The 18,332-nt window shown below is 29.5% G+C and overlaps 9 protein-coding genes across 9 annotated transcripts; 5 read left to right on the forward strand and 4 right to left on the reverse strand. All coding sequences in view use genetic code 12, as the record gives it.

The window, feature by feature from the left end:
• Positions 1 to 65: 65 nt before the first annotated feature.
• On the reverse strand, positions 66 to 1,593 carry PUT1 (proline dehydrogenase; the record flags this gene model as incomplete). The annotated part of the gene is made up of 2 exons (XM_064908366.1): positions 66 to 388; positions 456 to 1,593. 2 exons carry the CDS (start codon positions 1,591 to 1,593, stop codon positions 66 to 68), a joined length of 1,461 nt encoding a protein of 486 aa, XP_064760923.1.
• Positions 1,594 to 2,055: 462 nt separating this feature from the next.
• Positions 2,056 to 4,877, forward strand: DFJ63DRAFT_342647 (uncharacterized protein). Its single transcript, XM_064908743.1, has one exon. The coding sequence runs from the start codon at positions 2,177 to 2,179 to the stop codon at positions 4,808 to 4,810; it is 2,634 nt and encodes an 877-aa protein (XP_064760924.1). The 5' UTR covers positions 2,056 to 2,176; the 3' UTR covers positions 4,811 to 4,877.
• On the reverse strand, positions 4,878 to 5,484 carry DFJ63DRAFT_342648 (uncharacterized protein; the record flags this gene model as incomplete). The annotated part of the gene is made up of 2 exons (XM_064908744.1): positions 4,878 to 5,374; positions 5,475 to 5,484. The coding sequence occupies 2 exons, from the start codon at positions 5,482 to 5,484 to the stop codon at positions 5,094 to 5,096; spliced, it is 291 nt and encodes a 96-aa protein (XP_064760925.1). The 3' UTR covers positions 4,878 to 5,093.
• Positions 5,485 to 5,738: 254 nt separating this feature from the next.
• Positions 5,739 to 7,400, forward strand: DFJ63DRAFT_288789 (uncharacterized protein; the record flags this gene model as incomplete). The annotated part of the gene is made up of 1 exon (XM_064905167.1): positions 5,739 to 7,400. One exon carries the CDS (start codon positions 5,739 to 5,741, stop codon positions 7,398 to 7,400), a length of 1,662 nt encoding a protein of 553 aa, XP_064760926.1.
• A 92-nt stretch (positions 7,401 to 7,492) lies between these two features.
• On the forward strand, positions 7,493 to 10,419 carry UTP13 (Utp13p). Its single transcript, XM_064903842.1, has 2 exons — positions 7,493 to 10,202; positions 10,268 to 10,419. The coding sequence occupies exon 1, from the start codon at positions 7,606 to 7,608 to the stop codon at positions 9,973 to 9,975; it is 2,370 nt and encodes a 789-aa protein (XP_064760927.1). The 5' UTR covers positions 7,493 to 7,605; the 3' UTR covers positions 9,976 to 10,202; positions 10,268 to 10,419.
• Positions 10,295 to 11,505, forward strand: SPR28 (Spr28p; the record flags this gene model as incomplete). The annotated part of the gene is made up of 3 exons (XM_064905136.1): positions 10,295 to 10,484; positions 10,550 to 10,766; positions 10,833 to 11,505. Coding segments are annotated over 3 exons (1,080 nt in total), but the record flags the coding sequence as incomplete, so codon positions are not given.
• Positions 11,506 to 11,644: 139 nt separating this feature from the next.
• Positions 11,645 to 12,404, forward strand: DFJ63DRAFT_319828 (uncharacterized protein). The gene has a single exon (XM_064907114.1). It carries the CDS (start codon positions 11,908 to 11,910, stop codon positions 12,385 to 12,387), a length of 480 nt encoding a protein of 159 aa, XP_064760929.1. The 5' UTR covers positions 11,645 to 11,907; the 3' UTR covers positions 12,388 to 12,404.
• A 61-nt stretch (positions 12,405 to 12,465) lies between these two features.
• Positions 12,466 to 14,419, reverse strand: UAP1 (UDP-N-acetylglucosamine diphosphorylase). The gene has a single exon (XM_064903841.1). It carries the CDS (start codon positions 14,011 to 14,013, stop codon positions 12,544 to 12,546), a length of 1,470 nt encoding a protein of 489 aa, XP_064760930.1. The 5' UTR covers positions 14,014 to 14,419; the 3' UTR covers positions 12,466 to 12,543.
• Positions 14,420 to 15,028: 609 nt separating this feature from the next.
• ECM331 (Ecm331p) lies at positions 15,029 to 15,967 on the reverse strand (the record flags this gene model as incomplete). Its single annotated transcript, XM_064904599.1, has 1 exon — positions 15,029 to 15,967. A coding segment is annotated over one exon (939 nt), but the record flags the coding sequence as incomplete, so codon positions are not given.
• Between the last annotated feature and the right edge of the window lie 2,365 nt (positions 15,968 to 18,332).

Raw genomic sequence — 18,332 nt, forward strand, 5'->3', positions numbered from 1 at the left:
TTATTTCATTATAATATACATATATCTAGAATTGAAAAACTTTTAAATAGAAATCATAAAACTTTTTATGCTAATCCAAAAGCACGTTTGAATAAAGCAGAAGCAGAAGCTTTAACTAATGGGAAACCATTATTACTTTTAACAGCATCACCATTTTCTTCTAATCTTCTTAATAAATATTCTTTAGTTTCTAATGGTGGACCCCAAGGAACATATTTGATAACATTATCAACTTTATGATTTTTAATTAAATCATGAGTAATATTATCTGCCATACCTAATAATTGACCTAATACTACATTATTTTTATTTTTATTTTCCTTATCGGTATCCTTTTGTAATTTTGAAGTGGCTAATTTCATGGATTCACCATTATGAGATGCAACGACTAAATGACCAATTGTTTTTTTCATTTTCTTTATTTTCTAAGATTGAATCAATAACATATGAAATACCTTGATTATAATTTGAATCAGTATCTTCTTGTGTCTTGTGAATGATTTCAGCTCTATTCTTTTCAGAATGAATATAAGCACCTCTAACTAATTTCAAACCTAATCTATAGTTATTTTCTTTGGCTAATCTTTCTTCTAAACTTAATAATTCTGCTGATTGACTTAAATACATTTGTAAAGTACCAACTACTGAAACTGGTTCATTAAGTTTATTGAATTTAGCATATAATCTTCTTTGTAATTCATAAACTCCTTCTTGTAAATCATGTTTTTCAGCATCAATGACACCAACAACAAATGGAGCTGATCTTTGAGGGTATTGTTTAGCTAATTGTTTATTAGCATCATAAATGGTTTGACAAATGGTTGAAACTTTCTCAACTAATTCTTCAAATTCTTGAGCATATTTTGGATCAGTTTTAAAGAATTTTAAAACTTTGGCAGCATCTTCAGCAAAACCAGTTGGTTTTAAAGCAACATAACCAGGTGGAATTGAATTAATATCTTTACCTGATTCTTGAATCACTTTTAAAGTATGAGGAACTAAGATTTCATTAACTGATTTAGCAGTTTCACTAACAATATAAGCAGGATCAATATTATCATTACCTTCACAAGCTTCAATAGTTAAAGAAATCATCATATTATTAATACCTCTTTCAGCTAATCTTGTACCAGCTTGTTTAACTTGATCAATGGTTTCACCACCACAATAGATTTTATAAACTAAAGCTTTAATGATTGGAATTGGAGTATAAGGGAATATTTTAATACAAAAATTTAAAATTGGTTTATTTAAAGTACATAAACCAATAACGAGATTAGAGAATACTTCAGATACAGTGAAATCTTTTAAATATTCAGTTTGATTAACATGTAAAGGAGTTGTTAAATTTTTAACCGCTTCAGCAGTAATTGAATTAGATTCATTGGTGGTAGTAGTGGTAGTATTATTATGATGAGGAGGGAAATTAACATTACCTAAAGTGGTATTTTGTTTATTTGGAGTATCATGGAAAGATCTTAAACCAGAAGATTTAACCATTAAAGGGAAATAAACTGATCTGGTAAATAAGGGTAAGCCTACTCCACGACTGGCTAAATACGATGGTCGAAGTATAACTTTAGCACTTGACATTATGTATGATAATTGCTTAAAGAGTAAAAGAGTAAAAAAAATTAATTAACGAAACTAAAGGGATAAAAATCAAATTAGGATACTTTTATGGAGATTTTATATTCCAAGCTGACGATATCAAGTTGGTGATCTCAATAATCCATTTTAAGTTAGTCGGTATAAGTCATCTTAAAAAATGGTTATCATAATTCTCGGAGTAGGGTGGTTATAAGCGATTAAGTGTTTAAGATTATTCCGCAAAAAAATATTAATGACATAAATCTTTGGGAATGGATAAGCGAAGCGAGACACCCCATTTTTATCTCTAATGGAAACAAAGAACGAGCCGTAGGCCATTTACAAAAATGGCATGATACAATTTGAATCACCGAGATGCACATGACTTTAAGTCATATGATCACTCATGTGATCAAGTGATCACATGAACTATCACGTGTATTCTAATCGCGTGATCAATGAGATGAAAAAAAAATTATTGTATTGCATATACAGCTATAAAAAAATTTACAGTCAAAAAGAAAGGTATGTACAAATACCAAATTACCTTCAAGATTCATATATATAAAGTCAGTTCTATCATCATATGTTATTTAGTAGGATAGATACAGTGGGGAAATGCAGGATATTGGCATGTCGAGGGGTACGAACTCCTGGTTTACGATATCTTTCTACCTTTCATAGTCTTGGTTATGATAAAATTAAACATATAATACCTGAAGTTATTCATAAAGAATTACAAGATACTTCTAAATTAGCTCCTAAAGTTCAAGGTAGAAATAAACGAATCTTTTTATCACCATCAGAAATATCTGATAAAGGATATGAAAAATACGTCCAACGATTAAATAGTTCGAAATCTGTTAAAAGAGTTATTAGAAAGGAAGATCAAGGTGATTTTTTATCAGATGAAATCTTACAATTTGATCAAAATAGTCATAATATTATAAAGGATTTAAAACTAGAGCAAGATTTAGAGAATCAAACATCATCATCATCATCATCATCAACACTGAATCGTTCACAATATTTATCATCGTCATCATCATCACGAAAATCTCCTCGAAAACAATCACGTACATCATTAAATAGTTCCATTGATAAATTAAAACCATTAATCTTAAAGATAAGTAAGAAAAGATCAGATAAATTAATCAAAGATATAGATCAAGCATATACCAAACGTCAATTACAAGATTATTTAACTACCAATTATGCCTTACCTGAATTCTCATCCAAGAAAAAATCCATTAATAGAACTAAACCAATTCTTATAGAACGAATCTTTAAAGATATTTGGAATGTTGAAGTGGTTAATTTTAGAAGTTTTAGTGAAGATTATTTATCGGAAAGTTCATTTAAATTGTCTAAAAAGGATTTATTCATCTTATTACTGAATAATCAAGAAGCTCTTGAACATATTCAAAATTGTGGTGCCGAAGTTAAATTCGATTCCAATAAAGATACCATAAAATTTGTTGGTTCATCTTCACAAATCACAAATGCTGAAATCAATTTAAATTCAATTTTAGGTTCAGCATTTACTGAAACTATTGATTTTACAATCATAAAGCAAATCTTAGGAAATGAAAAATATGATAATTTTGCTCAAAAATTAGTTAAAATCACTGATGTCTATTTCCATCATATCAATGATGAAGTTTATGAATTGACTTCCCTTCATGTAAAGCAATTGAAGCGATTCAAAAGATTAGTATTATGGTCATTAGCAGTGGATAGACATAGACATTTAAAGAAAGATTTATTCATTCCTCAATCTTCATTACAAGATATAACTTCATTAAACTTTTTACCATATAAGGATGATATGGCTGTGAGTTGGAATAATAGATCTGAAAATTTATTCAAATTAAGAACGAATGTCAAATCTGATTCTTTACGTAATAATGAAATGTTATTAAAGGAATTAAATAAATTTTCAAACGATGCTTTGGAATCAACTGATTTGTCATTCCAAGATGAATTTGAACAAATTAAAAATGTCATATCTCCTCAGAATGCTATTAAAAGTGATGAAGAAGCACTCTCCTTGTTTAGATCAACCTTGGAACTTGATAATAATGAACTTTTGGATGACATAAAAGAGCAAGAACAAGAACAACAAGAAGAAATAATAGAGGAAGAAATTATTTCTTCTTCACAAGAATCCATTCAATTTAACCTTAACAATACTATTTCTGATTCGGAGGTTGATAAACTTTATGACTTCTTAGTTGATTTCAAATATAGAAATGAATTAAAGGGGGTAGAAGAAGATAATTTAAATAGTCCAATTTTCGTGGCCACACTTGGACATATCTTATTTAAAGGGGAAGATTCCAATTCTGAACGTGGAGCTTTAATCCCCCGTAAACCAATCATATCATCCGCTGAAGACGTATCACAATTAAGATATGATTTCAATACCAATGTGGAGTTGGCCAATAGTAAAGTTCTTTCCTACCCCTTACAAGATTGGTCAGAATCATCAATATCAAAATCAAATCATTTCTTAAGTGAAGATCCTCAAACTTATGTGATTCAACTTCAATTCTTACCTGCTGTTTCATTTGGAAATGTATCAGAAATAAATCAACATGAAGATGGAGATAATATTGTAAAATATCCTCCTATTGAAATTTGGATTAACTTAAATGAAAAGAAGATTCCTGATTTAGATACTTTCCAAGCTGTCACTGTTGAAGGGGAGAATAATAGTTATGTATCATTACCTTCATTTGGATCTGATATTAAAGTTTCATGTCAATTATCTGGAAACTTATTAACGGAAGAAGAAGAAGTAATTGAAGAAACTCAAGCTGATGATGTGGAAGTTGATAAGAATGAAGAATTCCGTTCTATTTTATCAGCCACCACTAGCAGAAACAATCGATTTAAAAGTCAACCTGGTATTTCCAAATGGTTAAAGAAATCAACTATGAATTTCAGAGGTAAAGTTCCTATTTCAATACATCCTGATTTGAATATAATCATAAATGGTGAAACCATCAAATATAATTTCATAAGTATCAACTATAGAAGAAAATTAGAATTCAATTTAGATGATACCACCACCATTGAATTAAATTCAGTTGAAGGTGGTGAATTAGGAGGAAGAAAAGTTGAAATTAATTTCACAGGGGATATGTCTCAAGATATAAATAAACCTCAATTCAAACAATTATTAACTGATGTAACTAAATTTATCAGTGAACTTTAATGAATAAATCAATCAATATCTACAAATGTTTGTTCATTTTTCAATCTGTACATAAATAAAAACAACCCTTTTTTTTGCATTAATACATATATATAGTACCTATATAGAGACACATAAATTTTGTATATATAATTTTTGGTAATGGATTATCGGCATCTGTTTAATAAACTAATAGTTTCTAATTAGCTTTATCATTCATTCTTGAATGATAATATACTATGATACAAAGTATTTTCCCGGAGAATCTTGGGGATAATTAATTATGATAAGTCGATCTAATTACTTACTTTTTGGAATCATCTAAAGAATTGATATGTTTTTCCAATTTACTAATGGAAGCTTGTAAAGCAACAATATCAGCCACAACGGTATTATTAGCTAATTTATATTGATCTAATAAATAATAATATGAAGCAGCACCAGTAGCAGTTACCCCAAGTAAGAAACCAACAAATCCTCCTCTGAAAGCACCGATTTTCTTAGGACTGGAAGTGGCAGTTGTGGTGGCGTATTGACGATATGAGGTTCTTGCTAATTGACGAGTTAATCCAATCATCTTATCTTCTTTAAGTGAATTCGTTGATCCAATTGGTTTAAATCATTTGCTGTAAAAATCGGGTGCTTAATTAAATTTTGAAGTGTTGGAAAAAAATCAAAAATTGACTGGACGACATTTTTCTTTTTTTCTTTTCTCAACTCTGCGACATTTTACTTAAAATGGAACGACATTCTCTACTCCAGATCACACAGTTAATTTTTGCCATCTATACCGGGATAAGAAGGATCTGATAACCAGATCTATCATCTTAATAACTATAAAGAGTATATAGAAAAGTTATATGGTGGGAATGCTGGAGATATTAATAGAGAAATTGATCAATTGCAAAGTTTGAAAATAGTTTGAAGAAAGAAAGAGCTGGATCAAGATATGTTTCGCCAGACATTAAAGAATCAAACTAAATTAAGGTTTACCACTCAAATCAGACTCTTCCAATCAACCAAACCTCATTTCAAGTATAATAAACCTGTAATTCAATCCAGTTTCATCTCTCGTGGTGTGCTTAGAAGTGTAGCAGTTGTGATCGGGATAGGAGGGTCGGTTTATACTGTGGATAAATATGTCTATTCATCATTATTAGCAAGATCAATACGATCCGTCTATACCTTTCTTTGGGTGGCTTATGAATATAGTATGAATACAGGACGATATAATGATATTAATGAATTACATGAAAAATCTGCTGAAAGTTTACTTAATCTATTAATGACTAATAAAGGATTATATATAAAATTAGGTCAAGCAATTGCAAATCAAGGAAGTATCTTCCCTATAGCTTATCAAGTTCGATTTGAAAGATTATATGATAATGCTCCAGTTGAATCATGGGAGGTTATAGATAAAGTACTTAAAGATACATATGGAGAGAATTATGAAACTGAAATCTTTGACTCTATAGATCATACTCCCATTGCAAGTGCATCTATTGCTCAAGTTCATAAGGGAGTTTTAAAAGATTCAGGTGATGCAGTTGCGGTCAAGATTCAACATTCTTATATTGATAAACAGATTGTCATTGATCTTCTTGTATATCGATTGATAGCGAAAGTATATGAAAAGGTATTTGATTTACCATTAAGTTTATTCACTCGATTTGTATCAGATCAATTAATCTTTGAAACTGATTTCGTTCATGAATTAGAGAATGCTGAAAAATTAAGACTGTTTATTAACAATGATTCAAGTTTATCTCCTTATAATGTTTATATACCTCAAAATTACCGTGAATTAACTACAAAATTCGTTTTGGTAAGTGAATGGATAGATGGGTTTTCATTGATTGATAAACAAAAATTACTTGATGCTAAATTCAATTTATCATTAATTATGAAACAATATTTGACTTTATTTGGAAGACAAATTTTCAAATATGGTTTCATTCATTCTGATCCTCATCCCGGGAATTTAATCGCAAGATTTGATAATCATAATAAACAACAACTAGTATTATTAGATCATGGATTATATATCACTTTACCTGAAACTTTCAGAGTTGAATACTCCAACTTGTGGCGATACTTATTTCTGCTTGATACGAAGGGTATAGAAGATATTGGTCATAAATGGGGGATAGGAGGAACTGAATTATTTGCCGCTTTAGTTCAATTACGTCCTGTATTAACTAATACTGACGTTGAAATTGAAGATCATAGAAATGTTAATAGTTTATTTCAAGATTTTATTGGAGATGAGAAGAAATTCCCGCTTCAATTATTATTTTTAACTCGAACTATGAGAATGATTCAAAATTTAAATCAAGGTTATGGAAGTCCAGTTAATCGAGTCAACTTACTTACGAAAGCTCTGATTGATGCCTTGGCTACTGAAAAATCAGTAAGACTTTCGGATTATCTTGATTTACTCTTAATTCGTTTCAATCTATTTTTTAGTGATGTTATATTCTATATGATTAGATTAAGACAAGTCTTGTTGGGTGATAGATATGGAGGAAAGGGTAAAGGGTTTGAAGATTATATTGAAGTATACATGCAGAACACCGCGAGATCATTGGGTATAGAGATGATACTGTGAGCAATCCTTCATAAATGTTTGTAAATAGAAATCTATGTTGATAATAAATTTTGTATATATATATAATGTATGATTATTATGATTATTTTTTTTGGTGATGCTCTGCTCCATCTAGTTGAAAAAAAAAATTAAAATTTGAAAATTTATCGTTAAGAAGACCATTAACCAGTTCAAAGAATCACAGTTATAGACCAAAACTACTATTATGGAAGTGATAAAGACTACTTACAAGCATAAGGATATCGAGCCATTCTATGTGGGCGGTACTTCTGCAACTATATCTTCAAATGGTGAGATTTTAGCCACACCAATCAATGAAGATGTCATTATCACCAATTTATATACCAATGAAATATTACATAAAATAGAAGGAGACGGAGAGTTGATTACTAATATCATCATCACTCCTGATGGATCCAAATTGGCTATATTGTCTCAGTCCCAACAATTACGTATTTTTGATGTGAATCAAGGTCAAATCATCAAAACTTTCAAATTACCATCACCAAGTTATATATCCACCGTTGATGTTACTTCATCTTTATTCGCCTTTGGAGGTTCTGATGGGGTCATAACTGTATGGGATATTGAAGGTGGTTATGTCACTCATTCTTTAAAAGGTCATGGTACTACTGTATGTTCCTTGGCCTTTTATGGTGAATTAAATTCAACTGAATGGAAATTAGCTAGTGGTGATATAATGGGTACCGTTAAAATCTGGGATTTAGTGAAAAGAAAATGTATTATAACCAGTAATGAACATAATAGTGCTGTTAGAGGGGTTGGATTTAGTGAAAGTGGTGAATTCTTTATAACTGGTGGTAGAGATGAAGTTGCCATTATTTATAATACTAAAAATTATAAACCAATAAATACATATCTGATAACTGAACAAGTTGAAAATGCAGGATTTATAAAATTAAGAAATAATAAAGAATACTTTTATACAGCAGGAGCTGAAAATACTTTAAAAATATGGAATATTCATACTGGTAATCTTATGGCTCAATCAGCTACTCCATTTAAAACCAATGAAGAATTAGTTATCATTGATGCTATAAAATTAGATAATGATGACTTGGTCTTGGTTATAAGTGATCAAACATTAATTCATTTAAACTTACAAGATACTTATGAACTTATTCCAGATATGGAAATCCCTATTGCCAAAAGAATAGCCGGTAATCATGGTATTATAGCTGATTTAAGATATGTGGGACCAAATTTCGATTTAATTGCTTTAGCTACTAATTCACCCGCCTTAAGAATTGTTGATACTTCTAAACCATTAGAATTAAAATTATATGAAGGTCATAAAGATCTTTTAAATGCTTTGGATGTATCTGTAAATGGTAAATGGTTAGCCACTGCTTCTAAAGATAATGAAGCTATATTATGGAAATGGGATGATGAAGAAGATGATTTCAAATTATATGCTAGATTCCAAGGTCATGCTGGTTCAGTAAGTTCTATTGCTTTATCTAGATCCGATGAAACTCCAAAATTTTTAATCACTGGTTCAAGTGATTTAACTATAAAGAAATGGAAAATCCCATCTCAATCAAATACAGTGGTTAAGACTTCAGAATATACAAGAAGAGCTCATGAAAAGGATATTAATTCAATTGATGTGGCTCCTAATGATGAATATTTCGCTTCAGCATCATATGATAAATTAGGTAAAATATGGAATACTGAAACTGGGGAAACTATTGGTGTATTAAAAGGTCATAAAAGAGGATTATGGGATATTAATTTCTTTAAATATGATAAATTAATCGTTACTGGTAGTGGTGATAAAACCATTAAAGTATGGTCGTTAAATGATTTCACATGTTTAAAGACATTTGAAGGTCATACAAATTCAGTTCAAAGAGTTAAATTCTTTAATAGAAATAATCCTCAATTATTATCAACTGGAGCTGATGGATTAATTAAACTTTGGGATTATAAATCAGGAGAAATCATCAAGACATTTGATAATCATGATAATAGAATTTGGTCAATTGATATTAAAGATGATGGAATTCAATTTGTAACTGCGGATGCTGATGGTAAAATAAGTGAATGGGAAGATAATTCTGAAGAAGAATTAAGATTAAAAGAAGAACAAACCAAATTAAAAGTTGAACAAGAACAAAGTTTATCTAATTATATCAACAATAAAGATTGGCCCAATGCGTTCTTATTAGCTTTAACTTTAGATCATTCCATGAGATTATATAATGTCCTTAAATCATGTATTGAAACCAATGATGATCCATCATCAACCATTGGTTCTAAGGAATTAGAATCCACCATAGTCAGTTTATCAGATGATCAACTTATAAAGTTATTCACTAAGGTCAGAGATTGGAATGTTAACTTTAGATTCTTCGAAATCAGTCAAAAGTTAATCTCAGTAGTTATACTTAATATTGATGATGAAAAACTTTCTGAAGTTAAAGGGTTAATGAAAATCATTGATTCCATAATCCCATATAATGAACGTCATTTCACAAGAATAGATGATTTGATTGAACAAAGTTTCATTTTGGATTATGCTGTTGATCAAATGAATAAATCCATAGCATAAAAGTTTATAGATAGTGTAAATATATACAAAACAAAAAAAGGATCGATCGCAATTTCCTCCTCCTTCCTCCTTCAAAACTCTTTTTTTTTTGGCTGTAAATAATTCTGTTTCCTCTTTAGAAAAAGGCAGCCAAACAGATTGTGGTTACCATTAGTCAAATCAATCAATCAATGAATCAAGCAATGATGGCATCAGCCTCAAATTCATCATTCATGCCCCCTTTATCAGTAAGTTCTTCCTTTAAAGGGTGATACAACGGTGTAAATAACCATCTCTAACTTTGTTTTTATAGGCATTTACCGCTGAGGAAATTAGACAAAAGAAGTTCACCAAAAGAGGTTTACGTCTTAATATATTGTTAGTAGGAGAAAATGGTACTGGTAAGAAAACCTTCATCAATACTCTTGCCAACAGGCAATATTATGATCCTGCTCAAAGATGTGAAAGTGGTAATTTATTTGAGTTTGGTTCTAAAGCATTTAACATGAGAATCAATACTCATACCATTAGTAAGTATTCTAATATGGTTAATATATGTTGGAAGATATACTAACAGTCTAATGTTTAGGAATAGTGGAACAGAATGCTACACCAATTTCATTGAATGTTAGTTTCACGGATAATTATGGGTTTAATTTAGAGAATTCCACAAATTCAAAAGATTTAATTGATTTTATTGAAAATGAATATAAAGCGGTTCTTACTGAAGAAATTAGAATTGAAAGAAATACTCTTCCTTATGATTCAAGAATTCATGTTACGTTATATTTTGTTAAACCTACTGGTAAACCGTAATTATTACCATTTCTTTTTTTGGAAACAATATGTTTATAAATAATATACTAACTAAATAATAGATTAAATGAATTTGATATTACCAATATGAAGAAACTTGGTGAAAGAACTAATTTAATTCCTATTATTAGTAAAGCTGATACTTTAACTGATTCAGAAGTTATTTTAAATAAAAATTTAATTATGGGAAGTATTATTGATAATCAAATTGAAATTTTTGATTTTTTATCACCATTTGAACATGAACATCAGATTGATGAAGAAGATCAAGAAGATTATTTATATTTAAAATCATTACAAGAATTAATGCCATTTACTATTATTGGTAGTAATTCAAAATTTGATAGTCAAGATGATAAAAGATTTAGAGTTAATACATGTGGAACTATTGATGTTAATGATGTTTCAAATTGTGATTTTAAAATTTTAAGAAATGTTTTACTTGCATCTCATATTGAAGAATTTAAAGAAGCTACTATTATTAAAAAATATGAGAATTATCGTATTGAAGAACTTGTTAGAATGCATCATCAAAAGGAAGAAGAAGAAAATAAACCACCTATGCTTAAGATTTATCAACAATTAAGAGAAGAAGAGCATCAACTTCAACTTCAACTTGAGCAACAACTTCAACTTCAACAACTCCAACTTCAACAGCAGCAGCAGCAGCAACAACAATTTCAACAAGGAGGAGGAGGAGGAGCAGCAACATTGCAAGAAGTTGAAACGTCATAATTGAATAATAAAAAGTTAAGTGATATGATCAACCTTTGAAATTGAGGCTGAACTTCATTAGTTAGATTAGAATTAAATAAATAATTAATTAAATAAATAATAATATATTATATAGAAGAAGAAGAAAAAAAATTTGAAAGATGAGTGATACATTATATACCATTGTAAAGGCCTAAATAGGTAATTTTTATTTGCTACATCATCAAATGCGAGTTGCGAAAAATATTTTTTTGTGATGATGAATGATAGGGTTTCAACTATGATATGATAATAAATATATTATTTTTGCAATGGGAGTTTAACCGAATGAAACTTTATAAAAAAAGAAACTTTAAAGTGAAGCATGATGGTATTGGTTTCAGAAGTTGATATATAAGTAGACAGTATTTCGTCAAATGGTTTATGTTCATTCCCTTCTTTTTTTCCAGTTCTTCATTCTACAATCATATTTATTATTATTATTATTATTATAAGATGTTATCATTTAGAGTTCTTTTACTTGCTGCTTTATTAGCCGTCCATATTGGATGTGCCCTCATCAGACAAGATGTTTATAAGATGGATAATGGGAAATATTTGATCAAGAAGGAAGAAATCGTTGATCAACAAGAATTATTATTAGGAGCTGGAGCTGAGAAAGCTAAGGAACAAGTTGTGGCTCCAAAGAAGAGAAAAGTTAGAGTTAAGAAGAGAAATGGTGTTTGTCCAAATAATTCATCTAGTTCTTCAAGTTTGGTGTCTGTGGTCCCACCTGTTGCTACTGCTACTCCTCCATCGTCCGCTCCTGCTGTTACAACTGCTCCAACTAGTTCTACTACTAGTACTTTCAATTGGGATGATATTTTTACTTTGACTAGTACTACTACCGCTGCTCAACCATAGAGATGTTAGATTAAAATTTGAATTAGAATTAGATTAGATTAGATTGATTTATATTGTATAAAATATATGAAATAAAAACAAATTAGATAATAAATATGAATTATGTATGTGGAGCTTTTTTTTTTTATTTTTTTCTGTTTTTATTAATTTCCTGTTTTAAATGCAATCACCATGGTTGAATTCTTTACCCTTAACGAATTCCAATCCTTCACCGGCATAACTTGTTAATGAACTAACTTCAATCAAAGCATTTTCATCTTTGACAATCCCACCATTTTGTTTAATCCATGAAGTACCTAATTTCAAATAATCATTTCTACAAGTGGTTGGAGTATCATTTGGAGCTCCATCGGCATTTTTCAAAGGAGAAAATTCTTCAATTCTATCCACTTCCAAACATCCGAATTTATCTAAATCGATAGATGGATATACATCAAAGATGAATTGTTCTAATTTGATACCATTTATATCATTTGGTTTTTCAAATTGATTTAATTTTTCATTCCAATTCCCAATCTTCTTTTTAGCAATATGGAAAGGTAAGAATTTAGTTGAACTTGTCCATTGAGGGATTTTTTCTTGTAATAAATCAACAGAGTAATAATGATTAACGATATTAGCAGCTCTTAAATATAATTTAGTTGGATCATGATCATCTTTTTTATTAGCTAATTCCGATGAAATTTCACTATATTCAATGACACAAGGTTTTTTAATATCATCATCTAAGACAATAAGTCCAACTTTTTCATTAGCATCTCTTTTTCTAACTACTTTGGTAGCTAATTGTAATTGTTTATCAATGGCAAACCCAATGAATAATGGATCAGCCACTTTAACAAGAATATTATCAACACAATACATATGAATATGTTTGATTCCTTTTTCTAAGAAATCATCAAGTATACCATTTTGTTGAATAGCTTTATATAATCCTCCATTTCCATCGGGAGATTCAGCATATTTAGAAGGAGATTCTAAAAAGATTTTAGAACCATCAGAATTGAAACATGGTAAAGTACCTTGATTGAAGAATACAATTTGATCAGGATTTAACCCGAAATAATCATGATTATTAAAATAAGTTTCAGTAGTGATTCTTGTAGGTTCACTTGTCATAATATACCAATGTAATTTAGGTTCTGATTTCATATTATATCTTTGTTTAGTTAAAGATTGAATTTTTAAGATTTTTTCAGCTTGAATTTGAAATAATGATTTTTGAGATGGTAATTGAATATCAAAACATCCTTTTGGACTATTAGAACCTAATCTTGTACCTTGACCACCAGCCATTAAAATAACAGCCACTTGTTCATCAGCAACCGCTTTATAACCTAATTCAATCCATTTTTCTCTTAATTCCACCTCTAAATCGATGGTTGATGCAGATTGTTGAGATGGTAATTGAGTATAATGTTTTGAATCTTGACAACTTTGAGAAGCAGAATATTGAATTGCTTGTTTAACGGTTTGAATTAAAGTGATGGGATCAGAAATTTTAGATAATTGAGATAAGAATTGTTTTTGTTGATCTGAAGTTAAGGAATCATAATATTTGAATAGTTGGCCTTGATTGGCTTTCTTGAAACTATCAATGATTTGTTCTGAATTGAAACTTGTCATGATTGATGGATGGGTTGTAAATGATGGAAGTTAACGTGTCAGATCACAAAAGAAAGAGGCTATGACAAATAGATGAACGAATGAACAAACTCTGAGATGGAATAAGGAGATGACTTAATGAGATAGACTTGGTTATAGTAGTTATATGACCAACACGAACCCCTTAAACTGACGAAGAAGAAGAAGTAAAAGTAGAAGCTATCTCAATATATATATATATATATGAAATTTAAAATGTGATCAAAAAAAATTTCTGATTTTGTTTCGCTTTTTGTGATTGTCCCTTAAAAAGATTAATTTTAGTAACAAACAAACAAACAAAAGAAACAAACGAAATAATGATCACTTTTACACAGCCAGATTTTATAGATTTCAATTATCCTGATTCAACTTTTTATGGAGAAGAGTATGGCCTTGAATGATCAGGTAATGTCATGAACATTAAGACAGGGTCATTCCTTTAATAGGGTTAAACCTCACCTCTCGTTTGAAGTAAATATTGAGCTGGTTGATTTTGTGTTAACGCGATCAATTTCATATCCCAATTTGGTAAAATTATAAACACGAAATCTTTCATATTTGAATTTAGACTTTTTGATCCATTGGGGAATGGAAGGAAGAAAGGATGGAAGGAAGGAAGATTGGAATGGATAGACTCGGGATATGATGGGATTTACTTGTAATAATACTGATTTAAATAATATTGTTCTATATAAAAGAAGTGAACAACTAAACTAACAGAAGAGTTTCTTTAATTTGATTTTAAGAATACAAAGATGGATAGACAGACAAACAGATAGATTCAATTTATCTAAAGGAAAAAAGTAATGACAGTTCCAACTAAAGTCATAAATACCATTGAAGCACTTAATAAATTATTTGGAGCATCACTCTTCTTTGAAGATGAAGAACTTGATGAACTTGATGAAGCAGATGATGAAGATGATCCACTTGATTTTGAACCAGACGAAGTTTTGGTAGAAGAAGCACTGGATGATGATGAAGATGGAGCAGTACAAGTATAATCATGACCTTGAATACTACTTGAACTATGTAATTTATTGAATGGACTACAATCAAAATCTTCATTAGTTGAAATCAAACTAAAATCACCGGCTACTAAAGTTAATTTTGGTAAAGTAAAATTAGCAATATCACCAGCAACATTGAAAGCACCTTTAATCTTAGTTAAAGAAGCAAATGAATCATTAGTAATTGATTCTAAAATAGTATTATTAAATAATCTTAATTCACCTCCAATAGTTGATAAATCAGATAATGATAAATCAGTTAATTCATCATTAGCAAAGATTTCAACTGAACCACCAACAGCAGTTAAATTATCAAGAGCTAAAGTATCAAAGATATTATAAGCAATAATAAGGGAACCATTTACAGCAGTTAAATTTTGAGCAGAAATAGATTCAACATCTTGAATAGTTAAATTTGAAGCCCAAATTAAATCATCTAAAACAATTTCAGCATGATCATTATTAAAGGAAATTAATAAAGTATTGGTAACAGTTTGTAAAGGTAAATCAATAGTAGAAATATTTTTATTATTATTAATGTTTAAAATATTGACAGTATCAAAAGTATTAAAACCTTGAATGGTTTGTAAAGCAGTATCTGATAATTGAAGATCATTAACGGTTTGTAACCCTTTTAAAAAAGTCACTAATGATAAAGAAGGTAACGAGATTAATTCCAAATCTTCGACATTTTCTAAAGAAGTGAAATCAATTGATGCTAATGCAGTTAAAGCAGTGATTGATAAAGAACCATTGATAGAACTTAATTGATTTAAATTGATATTGTTGATAGATGAAGAATTAAAGATATTGATATCACCATCAATTTCTTGAACTGAAGGTAATTGTAAACTAACAATTTCATCACCTGTAATTTCAATAGTACCATCTAAAGTTGGACAAGCATTTAAAGATGCTACATCAGCAGATTGAGAAATGGTGGTGGTTGAGAATGAACATCCTGAGTTGACAGCAGCATTGGCGGTTGGTAATAAGTAGGTGGAAGCAGCAATGGCCACACTGATCAAATGATTAAATTGCATTGTTGATAGTTTGATCCGAAGATGATTTGATTGGAGTAGATATTAGAATAGACTAGACTAGTGATGAACAGTAACCAATACAATTTCAATGAAGAAGAAACAAGAAGAAAAAGGAAAAGGAAAAGGAGAGTCGAAGGAATGGATAATATAAACACCCAATGGGAAGGAAAATTTACCAAATGGTTAAATTAGAAAATGGGTATATCTTTACAGTTTACAGGCTAAGAAAAAAACATTTTGGGGATGTTTTGAAAAAATTTGCATTTTCAATTTTTGGTTTGTTTTTGTTTACATTTTAACATATTTCGATTATAGCGTGTTTTTTCTAATTTATTATGGTGGTGAGATTTAAATTTAAATTAATTACTGGCTAAAACGGGAACTATAATTATGGTATCGGCAGGGGGGCCAGCGTAAAAATGGTTGTTTGTTCGTTTGTTTGATCTCGTCATTTAAGCTTAATTAAGCGATCCATAATTGCTAGTTATGTTCTTAATCTAGTTTTGGTCTAGTCAATCATCCCATCATCGAGTTAAAATTGTTTTGTCATAAATTTCCAATTTGTCATTTTTCGCGTATTTGACATCGTTAATTAACAACCAAATTTAATGCTATCATTATGTATATTAGAAGTATATGTTATGAAGATAAGTTATATGAAGATACTAGATATGACCACCTCCTTTAACTTATCTTCAATCAATTACAATAACCTTAAATTAATTTAAACATTAATTTCTCCTTCGTCTAAAACTTTAGTTTTGAATGAGAGTTGGTCACATGACTTTTAGTCATCCTTTCAATCATTTAATCAATTTGCTAGATAAAACTATAAGATAACTTACTCTTACTCAATCTCATCAAGTATATCATATAAGTAACCTGATACTAAGATGATGAAAACAATAATGACTACTCTAATAATCAAATTATCACTTTTACAACCATTTTGTCTAAAAGTCTCATAAAAATTGTCATATTTTTCTCATTCTTTTGTGATTTTGTTTTGTTCATTTACAACAATGAATTCTTCTTTCCTTCTTTAGCATCATTCTTTACATTAATCAATCAATCAATCAATCAATCAATCATTAAAAGGTTTGTATATACCATTGTAACCATCACTACAACTATTTCAACTACTATCATTTACTAAATTTGTTAGTATACTCTCCTTTAAATTGAACTTAATTGGTTAAAATCTGCTTTGGCTGCCAATCTTACACGTCTAAAAATATGTCTAAATTGGTCTAACACAATCAATCAATCAAATTAAGTCAAATCAACTCATCAATTCATCTCATCTCTTAGTTACTCTCTCTCCACTCTCAATCATCATCAATTTCATCTATCCTCCTCCTACCCTTTTCAATCACCACTTCCATTATGATGGCTTTTGACCCTTTGTTCTTTATTATTTCTATTTCCTAATTGGGTCGCACTCAAAACAAGAAACCAAAAAAATAAAAAATGTAAACAAAATTTCAATTTCAACTATTTTGTCAGGACTATTAAGGAAATATAATTACAATCTATCTTAACTATTTCAACTTCCTACTTACTTTCCAAACTTGTTCTTACATATAGTTAAATATCTTCAGCCATTCCTTTATACACTCACTTTTGTTATTATTATTTTACTTTTGCTTTTCCTTTTCCTTTACCTTCGTTAGTCCTTTCTTTTCATCAAACACGTCTATCATGTCAACATCAATCGCTTATAGTGCTGACGATAGTCAAGAATCTCAACATCTAATAAACCCTCAAGATATAATGACTCCCATTAATCCCGCTACTGACATTTTCAAACATGAAAATGAATCAGTGGATTTATTATTAAGAGAAATAAATCCTCATATCATCAATAATAATAATAATAATAATAATACTCCAGGAGATTCATCTTCGATATTTAATTCTCCTACTAAACCATTATATTTCCCCAATGCAAGATCTTTGGATAAAGAATTGGTTCAAAATACTAGTAGTAGTAATAACTCATCAGATACTTATACCAGTGAAAATGAAAAAAATGTTATAACTAATTCAAATTTAAATTCAAATTCAAAACATGATGATTCATTTTTAAGAAATTTCGAAGATTCAGGAGATTTCGGGGTAACTACCATTCAACATCCTGATGGAGATGCCGAAGATTTCTCATTTGTAACTCCAATGACATCAACAGTTGAATTAGTTAAACCAGGTTCTTCATCTCCAAGTAAATCAATTATGAAAACTTCAA

Source organism: Scheffersomyces coipomensis (genome assembly GCF_036884675.1).
Source record: "Scheffersomyces coipomensis strain NRRL Y-17651 chromosome Unknown DFJ63scaffold_5, whole genome shotgun sequence".
Classification (NCBI taxonomy): domain Eukaryota; kingdom Fungi; phylum Ascomycota; class Pichiomycetes; order Serinales; family Debaryomycetaceae; genus Scheffersomyces; species Scheffersomyces coipomensis.